Source organism: Dermacentor variabilis, chromosome 6 (assembly GCF_050947875.1).
Source record: "Dermacentor variabilis isolate Ectoservices chromosome 6, ASM5094787v1, whole genome shotgun sequence".
Classification (NCBI taxonomy): Eukaryota; Metazoa; Arthropoda; class Arachnida; order Ixodida; family Ixodidae; genus Dermacentor; species Dermacentor variabilis.
Window position 1 is genome coordinate 114,839,690 of NC_134573.1, and position 18,601 is coordinate 114,858,290.

At 44.6% G+C, this 18,601-nt stretch overlaps 1 protein-coding gene across 2 annotated transcripts in view; it reads left to right on the forward strand.

Moving 5' to 3' along the window:
• The window catches only part of LOC142585061 (multidrug resistance protein mrp-7-like), a 163,810-nt gene that overhangs the window by 77,916 nt on the left and 67,293 nt on the right, over positions 1-18,601 (forward strand). For both annotated transcript variants that reach the window (XM_075695534.1, XM_075695535.1), the window contains exons 11-16: positions 5,065-5,211; positions 7,214-7,307; positions 9,695-9,900; positions 10,656-10,832; positions 11,113-11,280; positions 18,388-18,572. In XM_075695534.1, the coding sequence (XP_075551649.1) occupies positions 5,065-5,211; positions 7,214-7,307; positions 9,695-9,900; positions 10,656-10,832; positions 11,113-11,280; positions 18,388-18,572 (977 nt within the window). The remainder of the gene's footprint in view (positions 1-5,064; positions 5,212-7,213; positions 7,308-9,694; positions 9,901-10,655; positions 10,833-11,112; positions 11,281-18,387; positions 18,573-18,601) is intronic.

Consider the following 18,601-nt stretch of genomic DNA (forward strand, 5'->3'; position numbering starts at 1 on the left):
TCCCCGAAGTTCGGTCGGCGTCATCGTCGCCGGTTCGGGGTCAGGGACGCGATAAGTAATACCCCGATATACCCACTGCAGGGTAGAGCCACGGTAAGCGTTGTGCTGGTGGTTCGCGCTTACAATCACCATGATTAGTATACCTGCACCATTACGCGTCGGTACGCTTAATGTACGGGGTCTAGGGGGCTAGCCGCAAGCAATAGCAGGTCAAACGCATAACGCAAGAGGAGACCTAGATTTGCTTGCGGTCCAGGAGACTAAGGTTAGCAGAGAGGAGGCGACCGATGGCTTGGTAGCAAAATTTTCTTTAAGGTACAATGTATGTGTGAGCCATGCGATGGGATCAGCCGGGTGTATGCTGTTTGTTAAAAATTCATTTGGCATTGTCGTTGAAACGGTTACAAGTTGCTTGCAAGGACGTTTTGTTTTGTGCGATCTTTCCTATGGGGAAGCGAAATTTAAATTTATTTGTGTCTATGCACCTACAAAGCCACATGAAAGATGTTTGATCTCTCGCGAATTGAGTACGCATTTTAATTGTGAGAGGTGTTTTGTGTGACTAAAATTCTGTCCTTAATCAGGAAGACCGTTCAACCACTGCTAGTGCAAATGACGAAAGTGTTGCGTATCTTAAAGAATGCGTGACCAAATTCACTTTAAATGATGTGGCACAGTTCGCAAGAAGTGGAAGTCGCCAGCACTTCACACGCTTTCAAGGCACCAGCCATGCACGACTAGATCGAGTGTATGTGTGTTCGGAGATTGCGCCTTTGTGTCAGAACTACGATGTTGATGCTGTTTCTTTCAGTGATCATTGTTTAGTGAACTTTGAGATCGGCCAAAAGCAAAAAAAGAAACTTGAATGGGAAAGGTGGAAATTGAACGCCAAGCTTATCAAGGATGACGTGTTCATAGATAAAACAAAAAAGAAATACAGTAGTTTTTTTAATGACACACTACGCAGTGCCGTAGAGAAATGTGAGTTACTTAAACAAAGGGTAAAATTGAACGCAATAGAAATAGGTGGGTATATGAAGTATCAAACTCAAAAACATGAACAGCGTCTGTGGCAGGAGCGCGAAGACTTGGTGCGAATCGAAACAGCTAATCCGGGTTTGGTGACCCAAGAACTGGAAGTCATTAAAAGAAAACTAGAAGGCTTAGAGGAGGATAAATACAGAGGTGTAATTATATGTGCACGAGCTTAAAAATATTTCGCGGGGGAAGTACCAACAAAGCGAGCTTTGTCAGATGAAAGAGCATACGCTCGCGGAAATGAAATATTGAAAATAGAGTATAATGGTAAGATATTCAGAGAACAGAAAGTTATCATGACGACATATTAAAGTTACTATAAAGAGTTGTTTGCTTGTCGTGAGCCAAAGGTGCCAGGCTACCAGGATGATTTTTTAGCAGAAATGCCGTCGCTAGGCAAAGAGGAAACGAATTTAATAGAAATGAATATTGGTATGGTAGAGATTGAGAGGGCTATTGAGGAACTAAGCTCGGGCAAATGTCCTGGTCCGGATGGAATTACCGCGACATTTTACAAGGAGTTCAAGACAGATATGGCAACAGCATTGCAAGAAGTATGTTCAGAGGCACTCGAGCGGGGAGCTTTACCTCCATCGTTCAATCGTGCGCACACAGTAGTAAACCCAAAAGGCAAAGATAGAAATATATTACCTAAAGTAACGGGATACAGGCCAATTACGTTGACAAATGTTGACTACAAGGTTTTCATGAGAGTTCTTGCAGCAAGGCTGCAGGGAGCTATACGGAAGTTGGTTGGGCCGCATCAGACATGCGGCATCGGGGGTAGGAAAATATTTACAAATATTCATAAAGCTAGACGCATTTTAGAATATTATGATAGCGCTCTCCTCAAAGTAGCGATGCTGCAAATACATCTAGCTAAGGCTTTTGACATGGTACCACATAGTGTTCTCTTTTTATTAATTATGTAGGAGTTGGTTCCGTCACGTGTAAAGGCATGAAAATGGCATATCAAAGCCCATCTACCGATTTAATTGTTAATGGTGAACTCTCACAACGCATACCAGTACACTCTACCGTTCGACAGGGTTGTCCGCTAAGTCCTTTACTTTTTGCTTTATTTTTGGAGCCGCTCTGTAGAAAATAATAGTACAGAAATCAGAGGGTTTAAAATACAGTCCTGTGAAGTACGTGTTCTAGCTGATGCCAATGACGTTGCCCTATTTGCTGCAGATAGGGAGAGTGTCAGCTCATTATTAAGAATTACTGAAAGGTTAGGCGAGGAAAGCGGCAGTGAAATCAGTAAGCAAAAGAGTATTGGCCGCTGGCATGCCCATCGGAATGCCACGCCCGGTGTTTATGAAAATGTCCGTTGGCTCACGACACCTAGTGCTTACCTGGGGGTACTTTTGGATGGGTATCGCGAGAACGAGTCACTCTGGCTAGAAGAAACGGATGAAATGCTTGCGATGGCCGTAGCATGAGGTGGCCGTGAATTGTCGATTTTTGTACGTGCCACTATTTGTAACGTTCTTCTCGCATGAGTAAATTATGTATCTTCTGCAGGCACTGTATTGTACACTTAAGCACATTCAAAAATTTCACCGAATCTTTGCCACGTTTATCTGGTGTTCTACGTGGGAGCGAACATCAAGTACAAATTTGTTTCGTCGAGTAAAGAAAGCTGCTCTGTCGGTGTGCCACTTGTTTCTTCAGCAAGTTGTATGCCGTTCCATATTGATAACGGACGAAAGAGACGCGTTTTTGTGCTTTTTTAACAGTTTCTATGCCTGTTTTTTTATTTTTTCTTCAGCCATTGGCCCTCATTACGCAATGCCAAGGTTCTTGCGTGAAGTTGTAATGTCCTATCATTTCCTTAGGGCGAGATTTTCCCTTGAGTACCTCTCCAATATAAAAAAAGCGTCTTATGAAGGATCTCATTGAAAGTGTGTTCCCTGTTCCATTGCATGAGTTAATTTTTCAAGAATTGCCTGGGCAAGACGAACTTAAAAGGGTTAAAAATATGTGGATACCGGCAAATGTTAAAACATTCTTCCTATAGCTTCACACAGGAACATTGCCAGCTAAAACGTGGTTAGAGGAAAGAGGAATTTATGTGCCGTGGGAAAGCAGATGTTTTCTGTGCAACAAGCTGAAACGATCGAACAAGTTTTCATTGATTGTAATAATGCCATATTCTTTTGGGATATAGTACAGAGAACGTTAAATATAGACCTACCCCTCAATCCACATGGCATTCGTTTTTTACCACCTGAACGCGATTTTGAACAGATGGATGTTATCTTTTTACTTGGGCTGCACGCAGTCTGGCGTAATCTGTTGTCATATAGATATTGTGATGTTAAAGGCCGATCTGTATATGAATATTTTGTGAAAATGGTTGTGAAGGTACGTGACGTGTACAAGACGAATGACTGTGATGAAGCTGTGGTGTCAATGTTTGATAGTTTGACACATATAAAAGGAGTGTAATCTATGATCACAAATTTTTTTAAGGCTTGTAGCCAAGCTGGAAATAAGAAAAAAAAACCATACATATACCTGAACATATGCGGAGCCCTAGGGCAACAGCGATGGCGACGAGGATGGTGAAAATTCAGATGGAATGTTCATGTAATGTATACCGCAATTTACACTATGCTATAGAATGCGGGGAAACGAGCGGGAGCATGGTGGAACCACATCGTTAGGTTTCCGTGAACAAAAAGCGAAAGTGTGCAACAACGGTGGATGCAGCTGTTAATTGGCTTTACCTGAAGCGTTGTTCAGCGAAAGTTGCGCTAACTTGGAGACGACATGAGGTGATTTATTCTCGAACATCGTGCGTAAGAAGGACTACGCGCCACGACCAATCGGCGGCGCGGAAGAGGTCCCGTCGGCGACCGCAGTCTTTGAACGCAGCGCAATACATCCGAAGCTGCTATTGACGGGAGCTAGAGCATCAAAACGAGCGTATGGCCGGCATTCATGCGAGCAAGCCCACAGTAGTCCGGAAAGTGCACGATGGCGATCAGTGTAGCTGAAACTCCTGATAGTTAATGTGCCGTTTTAGTCTCCGACGATGTATGAGCGCAGTCATCAAATAAAGTATGTTCTGGAGTGAATGAACTCCAGTAAAAATGCTTGTCGCTACTTTATTCATCTCAAAGCCAGGGGCCAACTTATATTGCGGATCGGCTTATATTCTGTTTCTTTTTTTCGGTATCATAACTAGCTTGCGCCTTTGCATTGCAACAATCTGTTGAAATTATTCCCAGCCGCGTTAGATTTGCTATGCACGCAGTGCATAAGTCTTTAGCCAGGTTTATTTTACGGCTATGTTCTCAGCTGTTGAATTGTTGGCATAAAAATAAAGGTAGCCTCGTGCAAGCGGAATTAACTTTAGTATGTTACAGCTGCAAATCCGAAGCGCCCACACAAATTGTGCTTTTGACTAATGGAACTTTGTGCAGTTACCTTTTATCCCTACTTCATTCTTATAAGGTGTGTGTAGTAGTGCTTACCTTTCATAACAGTTTTTACTGTTATTTATTTATTAAAGACGCTATGATTCTACCTATGCGCATGTATCCGGAGCAGGTGTATGGGCATTCTGCTCAGTGGCCTATGTTCCACTTCACTTTACACCAACATGCATCATGGCGTCGACAAAATAGGCATTTTCTTGACACGTCACTACCACGATTCTAGTGATAAACCCATCTAACTGTAGTAATGAGGGTATGTCAGATTTAATATTTAACAGCCAAGTGCGCTTTGCGAACAAATGCCTAGTCATCCAAAGCCAATGGCAATGGCCTTGTTGAACCAGCCTCTGTAACTCGAAGCAAGTTTAAATAGGAGTTCTACGAATTTCGAGCGCCCCGCAGGCGAGTGCTCTGTAGAAATATCGGAGTAACTCGATAAATACGCTTCTTCCCTTGCTTGTATTATATTATATGCCTTGTTCATGCGCGGTGACGTCGCGGCGTAATTTTTTTCCATGTACCCATGCCGGGCGAACCAGTGCATGGAACTCACTACCACGTGCTTTCTGTTTTCCAGATGATAATCATTGCATTTGGAACCGTGACCCTTACAAAGCCAGATGCCATTTTCAGTCCCGCTGCCATGTTTTCATGTGTATACATGCTGACAATAATGGATACTTTGTCAACTGGTGCTCCACACGTGCTCAGGCTAAAAAGCTCGGTGAGTGCGTGCTATTTTCAGTACATATGCGCAAACGAAATATTCCAGTGCTTAACACGTTAGATTATACTGCACAATTCCGCTGCTCGGAAGAAAAGTTTTGTTGCAGAAATAGGAAATCTGTAACGAGTATTTCCGGGCTTTTTTCGACTTTGGCTCATTGCCCGCGTTTTACAAAAGCTGCAGATGGAGCTCTAGTCTTGACGTAATGTGTTACATGATGCGAAAATTGCCACTTATGAATTTTTATTCGAATCAACCATTCAACAGGACCAGTAATATACCTTAAAAAGGTGTTTACGGAGTCGCGCAGAGGAGTTTCAGAGGGTGATATACATTTGGAAACCCGGAACAAGTTTTGATGCTTGTCTCTGGTGTATTTTTTAGTACTTCATTCGGAGCAGATTCGTGTTCTTTCATCGAATTTTCTAAACAATGCTCTACGGGGATTACCTATTAAGTCCACGTCGTTCAAGGCTTGATTTCAGCAGAAAAATTGCAAAACATTGCTTGCCCTCGGCGTATTGACGCAACTATAGGTCTGGTCTATCCCCTTCGTGCTGATATTTGCAGTCAACGCTGTGCTTTTCGCACGTTACGCTTCCTTCCGCCTAAGAATTTAATATGAACAAATACTAAATTGGCATGACATTGAAGTACCCAAAAACACAGATGAAAGCATATTGAAGTTGAGAAGAAAAAAGAGAGAAAGTTACTTGGACAGCCATTTTATCATATATACGACTCATTTATTGTTGTTTATAGGTGCTTTGAATCAATGTTTCCATATTTTGCAGCTTGAACAACCATGTCGAATGAACTACAGAACTGCATAACTACTGTACAAATGCTTTCTAATGACTAAACTGCGCGTAAATGCGGAAGTGCTCAGAGTATTTAAAGGGTTGCAGAAACCTGTGAAGTTGTGACATTGTAGTCATCCTCCATAGCTATTTGCGCCTGTGCTTCACACGGTCATTGCCCTGAGTTTTTATTGCGATCGCAATTTTATGTACATTCCAGGCGCATTTCTGCGTTGGCCGTCACCGGCGGCGTTAGCGTGAGGTTCCGTAAAAAGTCCAAGGGCGATAAAATCGTCGCCGCGTGCCATCTGCTGTATGTGCGAGTGAAAACGTGTGAGGATGAGCCGGTCATCGCGGCTCAATCTCGCGCACACGAAGGAGGAAAGCGCGGAAGAAGCACGCCGTCTCCCGTCGCGCGCAAGGATCCCGGAGGAATGTAGAGAGGGGGAGCGCGTTTTACACCAGGCGGCCCGGGCAGCCGTGCCCGCTCGCCCGGGCCGCTGTAGCTTGAAAGCCATCAGTCGAAGGGACAGGGATGGCAACGCGCTGTTTTTTTCGCAGCCTAATTGGCGCTGATGCGATGCGTAGCACGAAGCTCACTTCGCTCGCTGCTGCTGTCAAGCTTTCACTCCAGCGTTTCGACAGCAAGCTTCCGCGGCCATCGAGTGAGATGGGTTCACGTTTGTTTGTCCGCGCGTGACAGCATGCTTGATAATTTAGTTCGCTTATGTTTACAAGTGTACGCGGCCTATAAAACTACTATACTTACTTCGTATAGCTAGTGTCCACTAATTTGTTATCACAATCGATGCTTCGCCTTTTGGGCGAAACTGCGGGTTTTTGTCCATGCAACCGCTCTTGTGTCGATCTTGTTTGATGCTACCCAATTAAAGGGGTGCTGGATGTCGTAATCAGGACAAAACCACAAAATCTGTTTGACAGTATTTCTACACCGATTAGATTCGAGTGCAGGTGCATGTGCAGCCGAGTACGTTTCCGAAGAAGCGGCGGAATCGCAGTGCCGACGGCGCTGAAGCACGGATTGATTTTCATTATGTTATGCTCGTGGTAACAGTATATCTACCTTGCTTTTTAGTATTCACAGTTGAGAGTAAATCGTACTATTGTAGTTTCACAGTTAAATTTATCATTACACAAATTTGCAGGGTACTAACATAGCCCCACTTTGTTGTTTTAAGATGTTCCGGAGCTGTCGAAGATTGATAACCTTTTTCGAAGAGGAAGAGTACAGTAGGGTGGAAGAAGAAAACCGACATTCTCGTAACGTCACAGGTATTAACTATGCTTTTCAAATACTGCACGTGTTCAAGGGACGTCCAAAACAATACCAAAATAACGCGTTGCTTAAGGAATGAAACAGCGGGAAAAACTTAATTACTTACCATGGAACGTAGTACGCCCCTTGCAAGTGCTTTGCTCTTGTAGAAAGCTTATACAAGTGTTTTATTTCTAGTATGGAGTAAACCGTTCTATGCTTTAAAAACTGAGGCGGGAAGTTCTGTAAGTCAATTGTAATAGCCTAAATAGAAAAAAAAACAATGACGTGCATAATGAAGAAAATCTGGTTGAACAGATTAGACGCAGTGGTAAATTGAAATGGCCCATTTCGTATGTTATTTAGGAGAACAGCCCATTCAATGACGGCATACCAGTATGTGCAAACAAATTGTTCTCGCGGGCTCTGTGCGGTAGCGACAGGTCAAAAACTTCGGACTTTAAGTAGCGGTGCGCTCCTTTTGGCTTATGATTTTACTTCACTGCGGTGACTTTCGGTATATTCCACTACTTTGACTGAATCACTTGCGTGTTGGACGCGATGTTCGACGTGCCGTGCTTTGTAAGCAACGACGTAAAAATAGTATTTTCTTGCTCGTAATCCTTGCACCGAAAGCTAACATGCTCATGCTCTTTGAGTCGTCTATTTCGTTCGTTTATGGAAAAAGAACTGCGACATAGATGACTGCACACTAACTGAATACTTGATTACTTGATAATTGTGACGGCTTTCTTCAAAATGCACACATTAACTTTCTAATTCCTTAACTTCCTTTCAGTAGATTCTCCAGCACTTGGAAATAATATGTAACTCACGTATTTAACGACAGTCCACCATAATTTTTAAGCGAAGGGGTAGGCTTACAGCAGCAGTTCAAAGGCACTGCCCAAGTAACAATACAAGAGCAGCAGACAAACTTCCAAGCCGTGTGCGCGTGTTTTCTTACGTGTCTTGTCCTAGTGACACCGTTCAGGGAAACGAAACTTGCCTCTTCAACCAACAAGCGAAGAAATTCTGTTGAATTCAGCTAGGGTAAAAAATATTAAATTTTTTCTTCTTTCTAGAAAAGCAGGAGAATGGTCAATGTTACAGCACAGTGTCTAGACAGTGCCAACCTTATGTGCGGCCTTGCAGGTGCATGATAAGCGCGTTAAAAGTAATTGAGCACTCATAATGTAGACAATTTCACTTTTAGCGACAACGAAATGTCATGATAGGCATAAGGTTTGTGTGTGTGTGATGTAGTCACAATTAATGCCAAGTGACCTGGCTAGAGCAGCACAGGCATATGAGGTTTTTTGTGAAACCGCATAGGAAGAAGCTTCATAGGTTCCCCGCAAAATGCTTCTCGCCGAAGGTTCCAGCCGGTCCAATTGTTTTTCGCTACGTAGCAGGTGAGTACCCGCCCTTTTGATTCTGCTGAGATGTTTCTGTGTGTTCCTGCGCTTTGTTGCTTCGTGTATGGCAGTGAAATGTTAAATCTGCGAAAACAAGCTCATAGCAAGGACAGAGCAAGGAGGAATAAGCATTGTGAAAGCTTTAGATCGATCGAACTTTAGAGGTTACCTTTCTCGGTTGCGGTGCTGGCAGGTGTCGCGGCACCATAAAATGTAATTTATATGGGCAACCTTTCCTTTACGTTGCGATATACCGATTGTATAGCTCGGCTCAGCCTGTTATCAAAGCCTCATGTTTCATCTTACTTATCTCTCACTTTTTATCAGCCTGCAAATGGAAGCCCGATTGGTGACCGTTTTTTCTCATTTCCAGGTCAATTTAAGTGGAAAACGAAAGTATACATGGTTATTTGGCTTGCATACAGCAGTCGCAAATATAACCTTCTATTCAGTCTTTGGCATCCAGCAATTTGTCATAAAGCACGAAATCTTAGCCAGGATAAGTAGAACACCACGTTATGACTGTCCCCGAGTTACTAATTACGTGATGGCTTCTATGCGAAGTACATACGCCGAGGAATCGTTTATACGCGGATAAGCAATATCTAGTCGTGTTTGTTAGGCATATTGTATACGGTATACTGCTACGGTATACACTATATGGCTCGGTCAGGCACGAGAACTGCACAATTAATCTTAACTGAGAGACGGAGAGAGAGAGAGAGAGAGGGTAGACCAAGGAAAGGAAGTCATAGCAGAGAGGTTAATTAGACTTTGTAGAGCTTGTTGCACAGTCATGGAATTGATAGCGAGGTGAGACAGTTTCGGTTGTACAAGCTCCCTTAATCTATGAAAAAAAAATTCTCTATTATGAACGAATAAAATAAAGCAGAACACAAACGTACACTCAAAATGGACAGGAAAAGAAACTACAAACGTTCTTTTAAAGAGCACAGATGAAGGGACCACGTATCAATACTTTGCAGTCGGCGAGGTCACATTGAAGGACTGCTCTTTCGCTTGGGCCAAGAGGGACAAACAAGTTGACGATCCTGTCTTGGAAGATATTAACCTGCAAATTGAGCGCGGCTCGTTCGTTGGCATCGTGGGCCCAGTGGGCAGCGGCAAGTCTTCTCTCCTGTCAGCCATCGTTGGAGACATGAGACAGCTGAGTGGCACTGTCTCTCTCAACGTGAGTGCATCTGTGAAGACTGGGATAAGAAGGTGGCGCGTGATACCACTACCGTCTCACTTGCTGCTCAAAAGGTAGCTGTAGTTGGATGCGGCCGCGGAAACCGGCACATTAGCCTGCGAGCGTCAAGCTCAGTAGCAGAACAATGTGACCACCACAAAAACGGCTTGGTGGGTCAAGAGGAAAAAAAAAGCGATAAATTATTCTCAAGACTATTGTTTTACTGTATAGCCGGACCCTACCATGTTTCTTGTTTACGATAGGTGTGGTGACAAAAATTAGGAAAGCAATGCGAAACGAAGTTATCCTCTACCATACAGTGCCTAAAAGCAGTAGTATTACGGATACTGCTTAGGCTGTTATATTTGGTTGCTGAACTAAAATTCTCTTTTTGCTCCCAAAGTTTCCAGAAATGTAGTTAAGTCTCACGTGATGTTTGAATGCTTGTTAATATTTGAACAGGCGCGCCAGTGTTTCTCCGAGTAAATCAAGATATTTCACACTGGGTCTTTCAAGATTAGGGACAAAGCAGAAATAAATAAAAATGCTTTCGGTTGCAGCAAAATAGGTTTTGATATTTTGGATCCGGTATTTAAAGATATGATACACATTTTGTTTTATTTATTGGCAAGTAGGTGTCCTTTATTTTGTTCCTTTGTGTACTCGAGCGTTTCCTCGATAGCGACTGGAATAGTTCATCAATAAAGGCGCTTTGTATGAGCAGTGCCGTCTATTCACTGCTATTCTGTTTACAGGGCTCAATTGGTATTGTGTCTCAAGCGCCACAAATATTAAACATGACTATACGAGACAACATAACCTTCGGGCGGAAGTTCGATGAGTTGTACTACGCTAAAGTTGTGGAAGCTTGCCAGCTCTGTCGAGACATTAACATGATGCCAGCAGGAGACCTAACCGAAGCTGGGGATAAGGTAAGGTTTGCAGTTCATGCTCAGACCGCGCTACTTTGAACATAACATTTTTAGCAGAAAACAAATATCAGAATCATGTAGCGCTGCTTGGCGATGATGCTCTTCCAGCTGAGCTCGAATAGCATCATTAAAACACACAGGAGTAACATAGTTATCATCGGATAGTCTCGCTAACATAATTTGTTGTACACACTTTATGATTGTAGTCACAAAAGTGACGTGTCATTCTTATTTCTTTGCGAGGAACTTCCAGTGACTTATGGTGCACAAATCCATGCAGGGTGAAATGCTGAGCGGCGGCCAGAAGCAGCGAGTGGCGCTAGCACGGGCAGTGTACTCGTGCAGTGACATCTACCTGTTGGACGAACCGACCAGCTCCCAAGACGCTCGCGTGGCACAACGCATCGTGCAGCAAGTACTCGCACAAGGTGGCCTCCTTGCTAGCAGGGTGAGAAGGAAGGTGCTATTTGAAAGCAGAGGCCAAGTATGTTTAGGAAGGTTACAAAAGCAGAAGTAGCAGCTTTGCGACCCTGCCCGTGCATGCGCAATCAAACAGGAAAGCAATTATTTTCTTCAAAAGCTTTGAAAGGCTCTGCCACGTTCGGAGTTTCTACACCCTCGCCGCTATCACACCCTCGGTCATAGGCTGGCCAACCCGCGTTACTTCCTCTCCGCTTTAGAGTAACTTTACCTATCCATGCAGTGCCGAATAAAGCATATGCCGCCTTGAAAAAGACAAGTCCACATGCCAAAACGTTGGCTCCTGCTTTTGCCTTGTTCTCGTTATGCTGATCGTCTTGAATCACCATCTTCTGCCTTCCCTCGTTTCCCATGTTTGATGGGAGTTACACAGGTTTGCTGGGAGTTACATATGGGATATGCACACTCAAGTTTTAATCTCACAAATTATTTGCACACCACCATGTTTACATGTTTCGGAGAATGGCGTAGATTTCGCATAAAAATGTCAGTTGCTTTATTAGCTAATCAAAAGATGTTAGTAGCGTTCAGTTGCCAGGACCGATCACCATACAACGTACAGCAATGTATTTTAATGACTGGGCTGATATTGCTCTGACAATACCGCCATAATTGGCGAATAAGGGGATCGCGGTAGTTGACGAAACACAGATGTTTGCCTTTGTTACGATTTAATTTCATTAGCTAGCAGTTACCGCTTTGAGTATTGCTAAGGTCGATCTGAATGGATGTTTGGTGCGACAGTAGTAACTGTACGTTAGACTACGCAATTATCTATAAACTTACGAATATTACTTTATACATGCGTACGTATACATATTGCCGGCATATATATTATGATTAAAAGTGCTCCTAGGTAGGAAAGCGGACCTAGAAGGATCCATGAGATTCCTTTCTGTATCAACAAAGCATACGTGGCCCCACTTGGTTATCTTAATTTGGTTCTCCCAATTTTTTTAACGATGCGTTTACGGACAAAGAAGGCACAAATAGCATCAAGAAATGGCATATCAACAGGTTAACCTTAATTTTATCAGCTGATTATTACGAGGCTTGACTGCAGATACTTGTGTATAATTTATTTATTGACGCTCGAATGCATCCTCTTGCCGTAGCGAAACCGGACGACGTCGATATGTTTTGAGCTGGCGAGTTATTGTATAACGAATTTATGCTAAAGAAAGCTTGCTAGAAAATTACGTCAGTTATCGGATGAGATGTACACAACCGTTATACTTTCAAGGCTGCAAAATAACTATATAAAATGTCAAGCAAAATTTGACGCAAGCATTCAGACAAAGCGAAGAACGTGCTTTGCGGCAATTTGTTGACTCGAGGGCTACAAATGGCACCAATTATAGGCAAGGCTATACAAGCATTATGTTTTGAGTTGACGTTAGAAACAGCGGACAGTCTCCATTTTTAAACTTTGCTTCGACAATTTTTGCTGCATGTTCCAAAGTCGTTCACGAGACGGTGTGAAAATGGGAACGATGGGGCTGGCTTGAAGGACGTGGTACACCACGCAATGTTTAGTCCGGTTGCCAAACTGAAGTCAAAAGTCGATGGACTCGCATGATGTTCGTACTTTGTAGTAAGGCGCGGTTTGCTTTAGTAGTGTTGAAAACGTAAGAAAAGAAAATGGTGCGTTCAGGATTATCGAGAGCTGTGATTTGGAGTAATGGGGATTCGGTGTCAGTCTTTATCATAGCGTAGGTGGCTCCTGCATTTCACAAGTATTACGGTGGTTAGCTTTCGGATAGTGCACGCACGTTCCGGTTTGTTTCCGTGTTCTAATCGTTTTCCTGCCAACTTCGGTCACTCTCTAAATGTAGGTCATCGGTATACTGTGCGGATAAATCCGTATTTAAGAAGAGCCGTTGAACCAATTTGGTCAATGAGGAGGTGACACTGCGTATTCACTGCGGAGGCGACACTGCGGAGGTGACACTGCGTATTCTCAATGAATTCCTTTCACGCCAACTTGAGTGACTGGGTATGTTGCACGTCGAATGGGCCCCTTTTCACTGAACCTATGCGGAACCAACTTGGGTGTCTGGCTAGGTTCCACTGGGTAGAGCACTAGGTAGTGCTTCTCTTCGATGGCGAAAAATGCCTGTAATTTTTTCTGATGCTGGGCGGATTCTGACCTGCATCACATATACTCAGAATATCTTGTCTCAATATATTTCATTCCATTTTATTACCTTAAAGCCCTCAACAAATGGGAAGTCCACATGTGCCACATGTGGACTTCGTGGCAGCGCTGCTAAATGGTGGAACGTGCATTGAGGAATACATTAGAGGGTATCACGGCTGCATACTCACTTCACAGATTACCCATTTCAGCAATGGCAATGCGGTGTGGCGCCACATAACTTCAGTGCTAACCACATTCACATTGTACACTCATCGTGAGATGGGCTCTCTTGGAATCAATAATGCGATTAGCATTCTTTGATCCATCCATCCATCCATCCATCCATCCATCCATCCATCCATCCATCCATCCATCCATCCATCCATCCATCCATCCATCCATCCATCCATCCATCCATCCATCCATCCATCCATCCATCCATCCATCCATCCATCCATCCATCCATCCACCCATCCATCCAAACATCCATCCAAACAGCCATATATCCATCCGTCCTTGTAACCAATTTCCCTGTAACTTAGGTTGCTAGGTATTCCATGGTCTAGTGGGTAGATCATCAAGCTGCTGTGTTGAAGGGACAGGGTTGGAAACCAACCATCCGGCGAAGTCTGATCATAAAAAATTCACCTGTGATTACGATATTCCCTCATGCGAAATTTGAGCGCAATTCTATAAGTGTTTTCACTGCACGATATATTGGATGGCTCGGACAGTCTGTCTCACGCGGCACGTTGCAAACGGAGCGAAGTGAGGCGCGACTTCCTCGTTAAATGGGAGATCGCGAGAGACAGCGCGCGAGTGACGCGTGGGCGCGATTCACACCAGCCGCCGCAAGCAGATCTCTGCTAATGCAGCTGTTTGTTTTCATATACGCATTGTATCGATGGACGCGCTCGCCGCATGCCACCGGTGAACAAACGACGCGTGCTACTTTGGCGCCATATGGTAGCCATCGTTGCCGCAGTGCGGCACTACGCTTTTCTTCTCGGTAAAACCCCTTGATATCTCGCCCGCCAGCTGCGCATGGCACGCTTTTTCTCCTGAGCTCCCGCGGATGGACGGCAGCATTCTATGGAGGAATGTTATATTGGGCCAGTTGCGCGTCCCAGTGGTGTTGAAAATTTTGAGAAATGCTGATAATTGCATCGACAATGCTGAATGCAATATTTATGAGGAGGTTCGTTTTTTTCTTAAAGCCGTATGAACGGTACATAATGATGTAAAAGGAGCTTTGAGGCGAGTTCTATACCACACGCAATTTTTCTGCCACATGATGAGATGAATTATTTCGTGCGTCTGACCTAGACGCACGAAGTGTTGCATATCCCTTTGTGTGGGGCTTACAAGCGAAAGCGTTAGATCTGTTTCAAGGTCGCGTTGTGAGCTACAGAAAATATCACGTGAACAAAGGAATGCCGCAAGCGAACGAAAGCATGTGTAGCCGTGTATAAGAGATGATTACTGATTAGCAAAGTAATGGTTGATTAGTGATTCGATTAAGATGAATTAAGGCGCATTGAGGAGGATTAAGGTTAATAAAGAGAATTAAGGTGGAGAAAAGTCAATCAAAAGTGAATTAGGGTGAATGAAGGTGGATTAAGGCCATTAGGGAGAATTATGGCGGATTAAGTTGGGGGATTCAAGTGAATGAAGAAGGAATATGGTGGATTAAGGAAAATTAAGGTTCATTAAAGAGGACTAGGGTGGAATGAGGTCGATGAAGCATGGTTTGGGTGGTTGAAGGATAATTAAGGTGCATTAGGGGGATTAGGGTACATTAGGGAGGATTAGGGCCGATTAAGATAGACAATTGATTAGTGTGGAATAAGTTTCGTTACAGTAGGCTTTACAACCTTAATCCTCCTTCATCCACCTTAATCCACCCTAATCCCCCTGAATCCTTGCTCTGGCACCTTGATCAAACTTAATCCTGCCTAATACACCCTAATCCACCTCCATCAACCCTAATCCACCTTAATCTATGCGAATACATCATAATCGGTGTTAATCCTCTTTCGTCAACCCTAATTCACACTTATCGACATTAATCCTTCTTCATCTACCTTAATCCTCCCCAATACTTGTTCATGCACCCTAATTCCCCTTAATCCGCCCTAATCGGTCTTACTGTTCCATAAACACTAATTCACCTTAATCCACCATAATTCGCTTAATACAATCTAGTCCACCTTAATCCTCCTAAGACGCTATAATCCACCTTAATGCTCCCAATCCACATTAAATAAATCGCTAATGAATCAATAATTGACTTTTCTAATTATTCTTTTATACAGGCGTGGACATGCTTTCGGTCGCCTCTGGCCTTCCTTGGGTCACGTGATATTTTCTGTTCACAACGCGACCTTGAAACAGAGATCGCTTTAAAATTTTAAAGAAACGCCATGTGGACTAGCTAGTGCTCATCACCTGCAAACCACGGGTATACTTGCCACTAATTTTTTCAGAGCATGCATTTATTGTATCTGAGTGACGCACAGATCGACGTAAGCTAGGAAAAATAGCTCCTCTACAAGCCGCTATTTCAATTTTCAGTAAAAGTGGAAAGAAGAATCTAAAGTGCTGCATTTCCGACTGAATAACGACAGTTGGCGGCGTGCGAGGTGATGGAGCCGTTGCAGAATATGAAGCACACTGAGGACACGACATTTTTATTCAACGTACAAATTGTCGCAACAATAACGCTGGTGTGAAGGCCGCAAGAATAAAAAATCCAGCATTATAGGATGCTTTGCTACTAGCAACAAGAAAGATGCTTCTCCTCGCAAACAACGCTGCTCTTTGTCAGAACAAAGTGTTTTCGGCCAATGTTATGCAGCCACTGCTTCCTGCGCAAGCCCTCACGCTTTTCTTGTGGTATCATAAAAACAGCATAACCATCTTTAGGCTTCTTGCTGCAGTTAAATGCGCAACAGCAAGGCATAGCGCAAGCACAAAGAGCAGGAAACACAGCGCACAACGTTCGTTACGCGGAGCCAAAGCGCCGAGCCAGCCGAAAAAGTAAAAAAAAATTGGCTGAGGCTTAGCTTGGTTAAGCCTAGTCAGATGCGAAGCATATTGGTAGCTAAACTTGGTAAGTAACTTGTCGCCGAGCCGCATACTGAGCACGTTGCTTGGCCAGACGTTCTTCCCGCTCTTCATCAGTCTCTGTAGCACGCCGCAACCTTCGCTTCTCATTCCAACGAGCAGCTCTGTCTCCAGGAGGCATCTCACCTCGTGAGTGTCTAGCAGAGGCAAGCGCAGCTGCTTATATAACGCCGCGACGCCGCGAGTGACGGCGCGAGTTGGAGCCCCGTTTATCCTCTGTCGTGACGTCACGATGTCACGTGGTCAGCCTTGAAGGCGACGCCGCGAGCGACGGCGCGAGTTGGAGCCCCGTTTCTCCTATGTCGTGGCGTCAGGGTGTCACGTGGTATTGAAGGTGACACCGCCGCGCCTGAGGAGCTGGGTTGAGCTCTCGAGCGACGGCGCAAGTTGGAGTCCCGTTTCTCCTCTGTCGTGACGTCACGGTGTCACGTGATATTGAAGGCGACACCGCCGCGCCTGAGGAGCTGGGTTGAGCTCCAGTAATATGCTTCGCATAAAAAAAAACGCAAGGAAAGCACTAGATCCGCGCGTTTCCAAGGGCAACTGCAGGGAGAACAATCGTCCGGTAGAAAAACTGGGGCAAAACTACTTGCCGCGGGGGGAACGCGCAAAAGGCGAGAAGGGCGCGCGGCGGCGGCAGAGTTCAAAGATTGGCGCTACTTTAATTGGCGCTACTTTTAATTATCAAGTGACTTCTCGCGCTTTCGCCATACCCTACTCCTCCGCTTTCCGCTTCTTGCTTTCACTGCTGCCTCTTCCTCGCTTTTCTACTCGCGCTCTCTTCGCTTTACATCCTCCGTTGCACTCTGCGCTCACTATTTCATCCTATTTCATCAACAAAATAAGGATAGTAGCTTTATCGGCGGTTTAAACTTGAAAACATTCGCTTACTACCTGAATTAACGAGCATGGTGTAAGCGCGCACAAGCAAACTTGAACACATCACACTGGATGGGCGCAGACACTCGCTGTCAAAACGCTGTTGTAAGCAAGCGCGGCAGCAGCAGCGAGCGAAGTGACCTCGGTCTATCGCTTCAACGCAGGAGCGGCGAGAACTCAGCGCGCTGAAGAAGTATGAGCCGCCTGCAGATCCCTTGCAAGGTACGGCGTGCGCGATCGCGCGCGGCCTTGTGAATGGTGCACTTGTTGGTGGAGTTGACGCCGCCGCCTCCTCCACCGCGCTGCCTCTCTATTTGGTCCACCTGCACGCGAGAGTGAGCCGTGATCGACAGTTCCCTTGGAGCCTTTCGCGAAATGCGCAGTTGCTGCCGGTGCACAACGCCGCCGCCCCTCCGTCCCATCCAAGCAAGGCCTTTCGCGCGAAAAAAGACGGCGCGTTTGCTCTCCGCCGTCCTCACTCTAGTTCCTTAGACTGAGCCGCGATCACCGGATTCCCTCGTGTGCTTTCATTCGCACATACAGCATATGGCGCGCAGCCACGATGTTATCGTCCTTGGACTTTATACGAAACCTCATGGCGACGCCCACGCCGACAACAGAAATGCGCTTGAAGTGTCCATATAATGGCTATCACAATAACAATATGTACATGCCAAATGTTACCAGATGCGTTTTGAAGAAGTAGTATTGTCCGTGTTGGGCATTTTTTTAAAGACCTGTTATGATTGAAGACCTGTTTTTGGTATAGACGCTTTTTTGTGTTGTGTTTACCTATATGCGAGTCGGTCCTTTTCTATGAATATTCCGATTATTTTCTTGGGCCTGCCCCCACTTTTGTAGCAGTTAAGCCGAACTGAATGAAAAAATTACAATCTACTAAAATTTTGTCTACTCTTCACACTTTTACAGACGCGAGTCCTGGTGACGAACAACTTAAGGCTGCCTTTATCCCCAAACCAATGGTTGTTAATGCACGAGAAGAAAGGAATCACATTTCGTGATTTGAAAGAATTGAAAGACCACCCCGGTGCACCAGTGGAATTATTTGAAAACCCGCCTTCAAAGCGTCTGCGGGAACGCACAACCAGCTTGAAGTAAGTCCGCGCGTTTTAGGAGCTAGTGC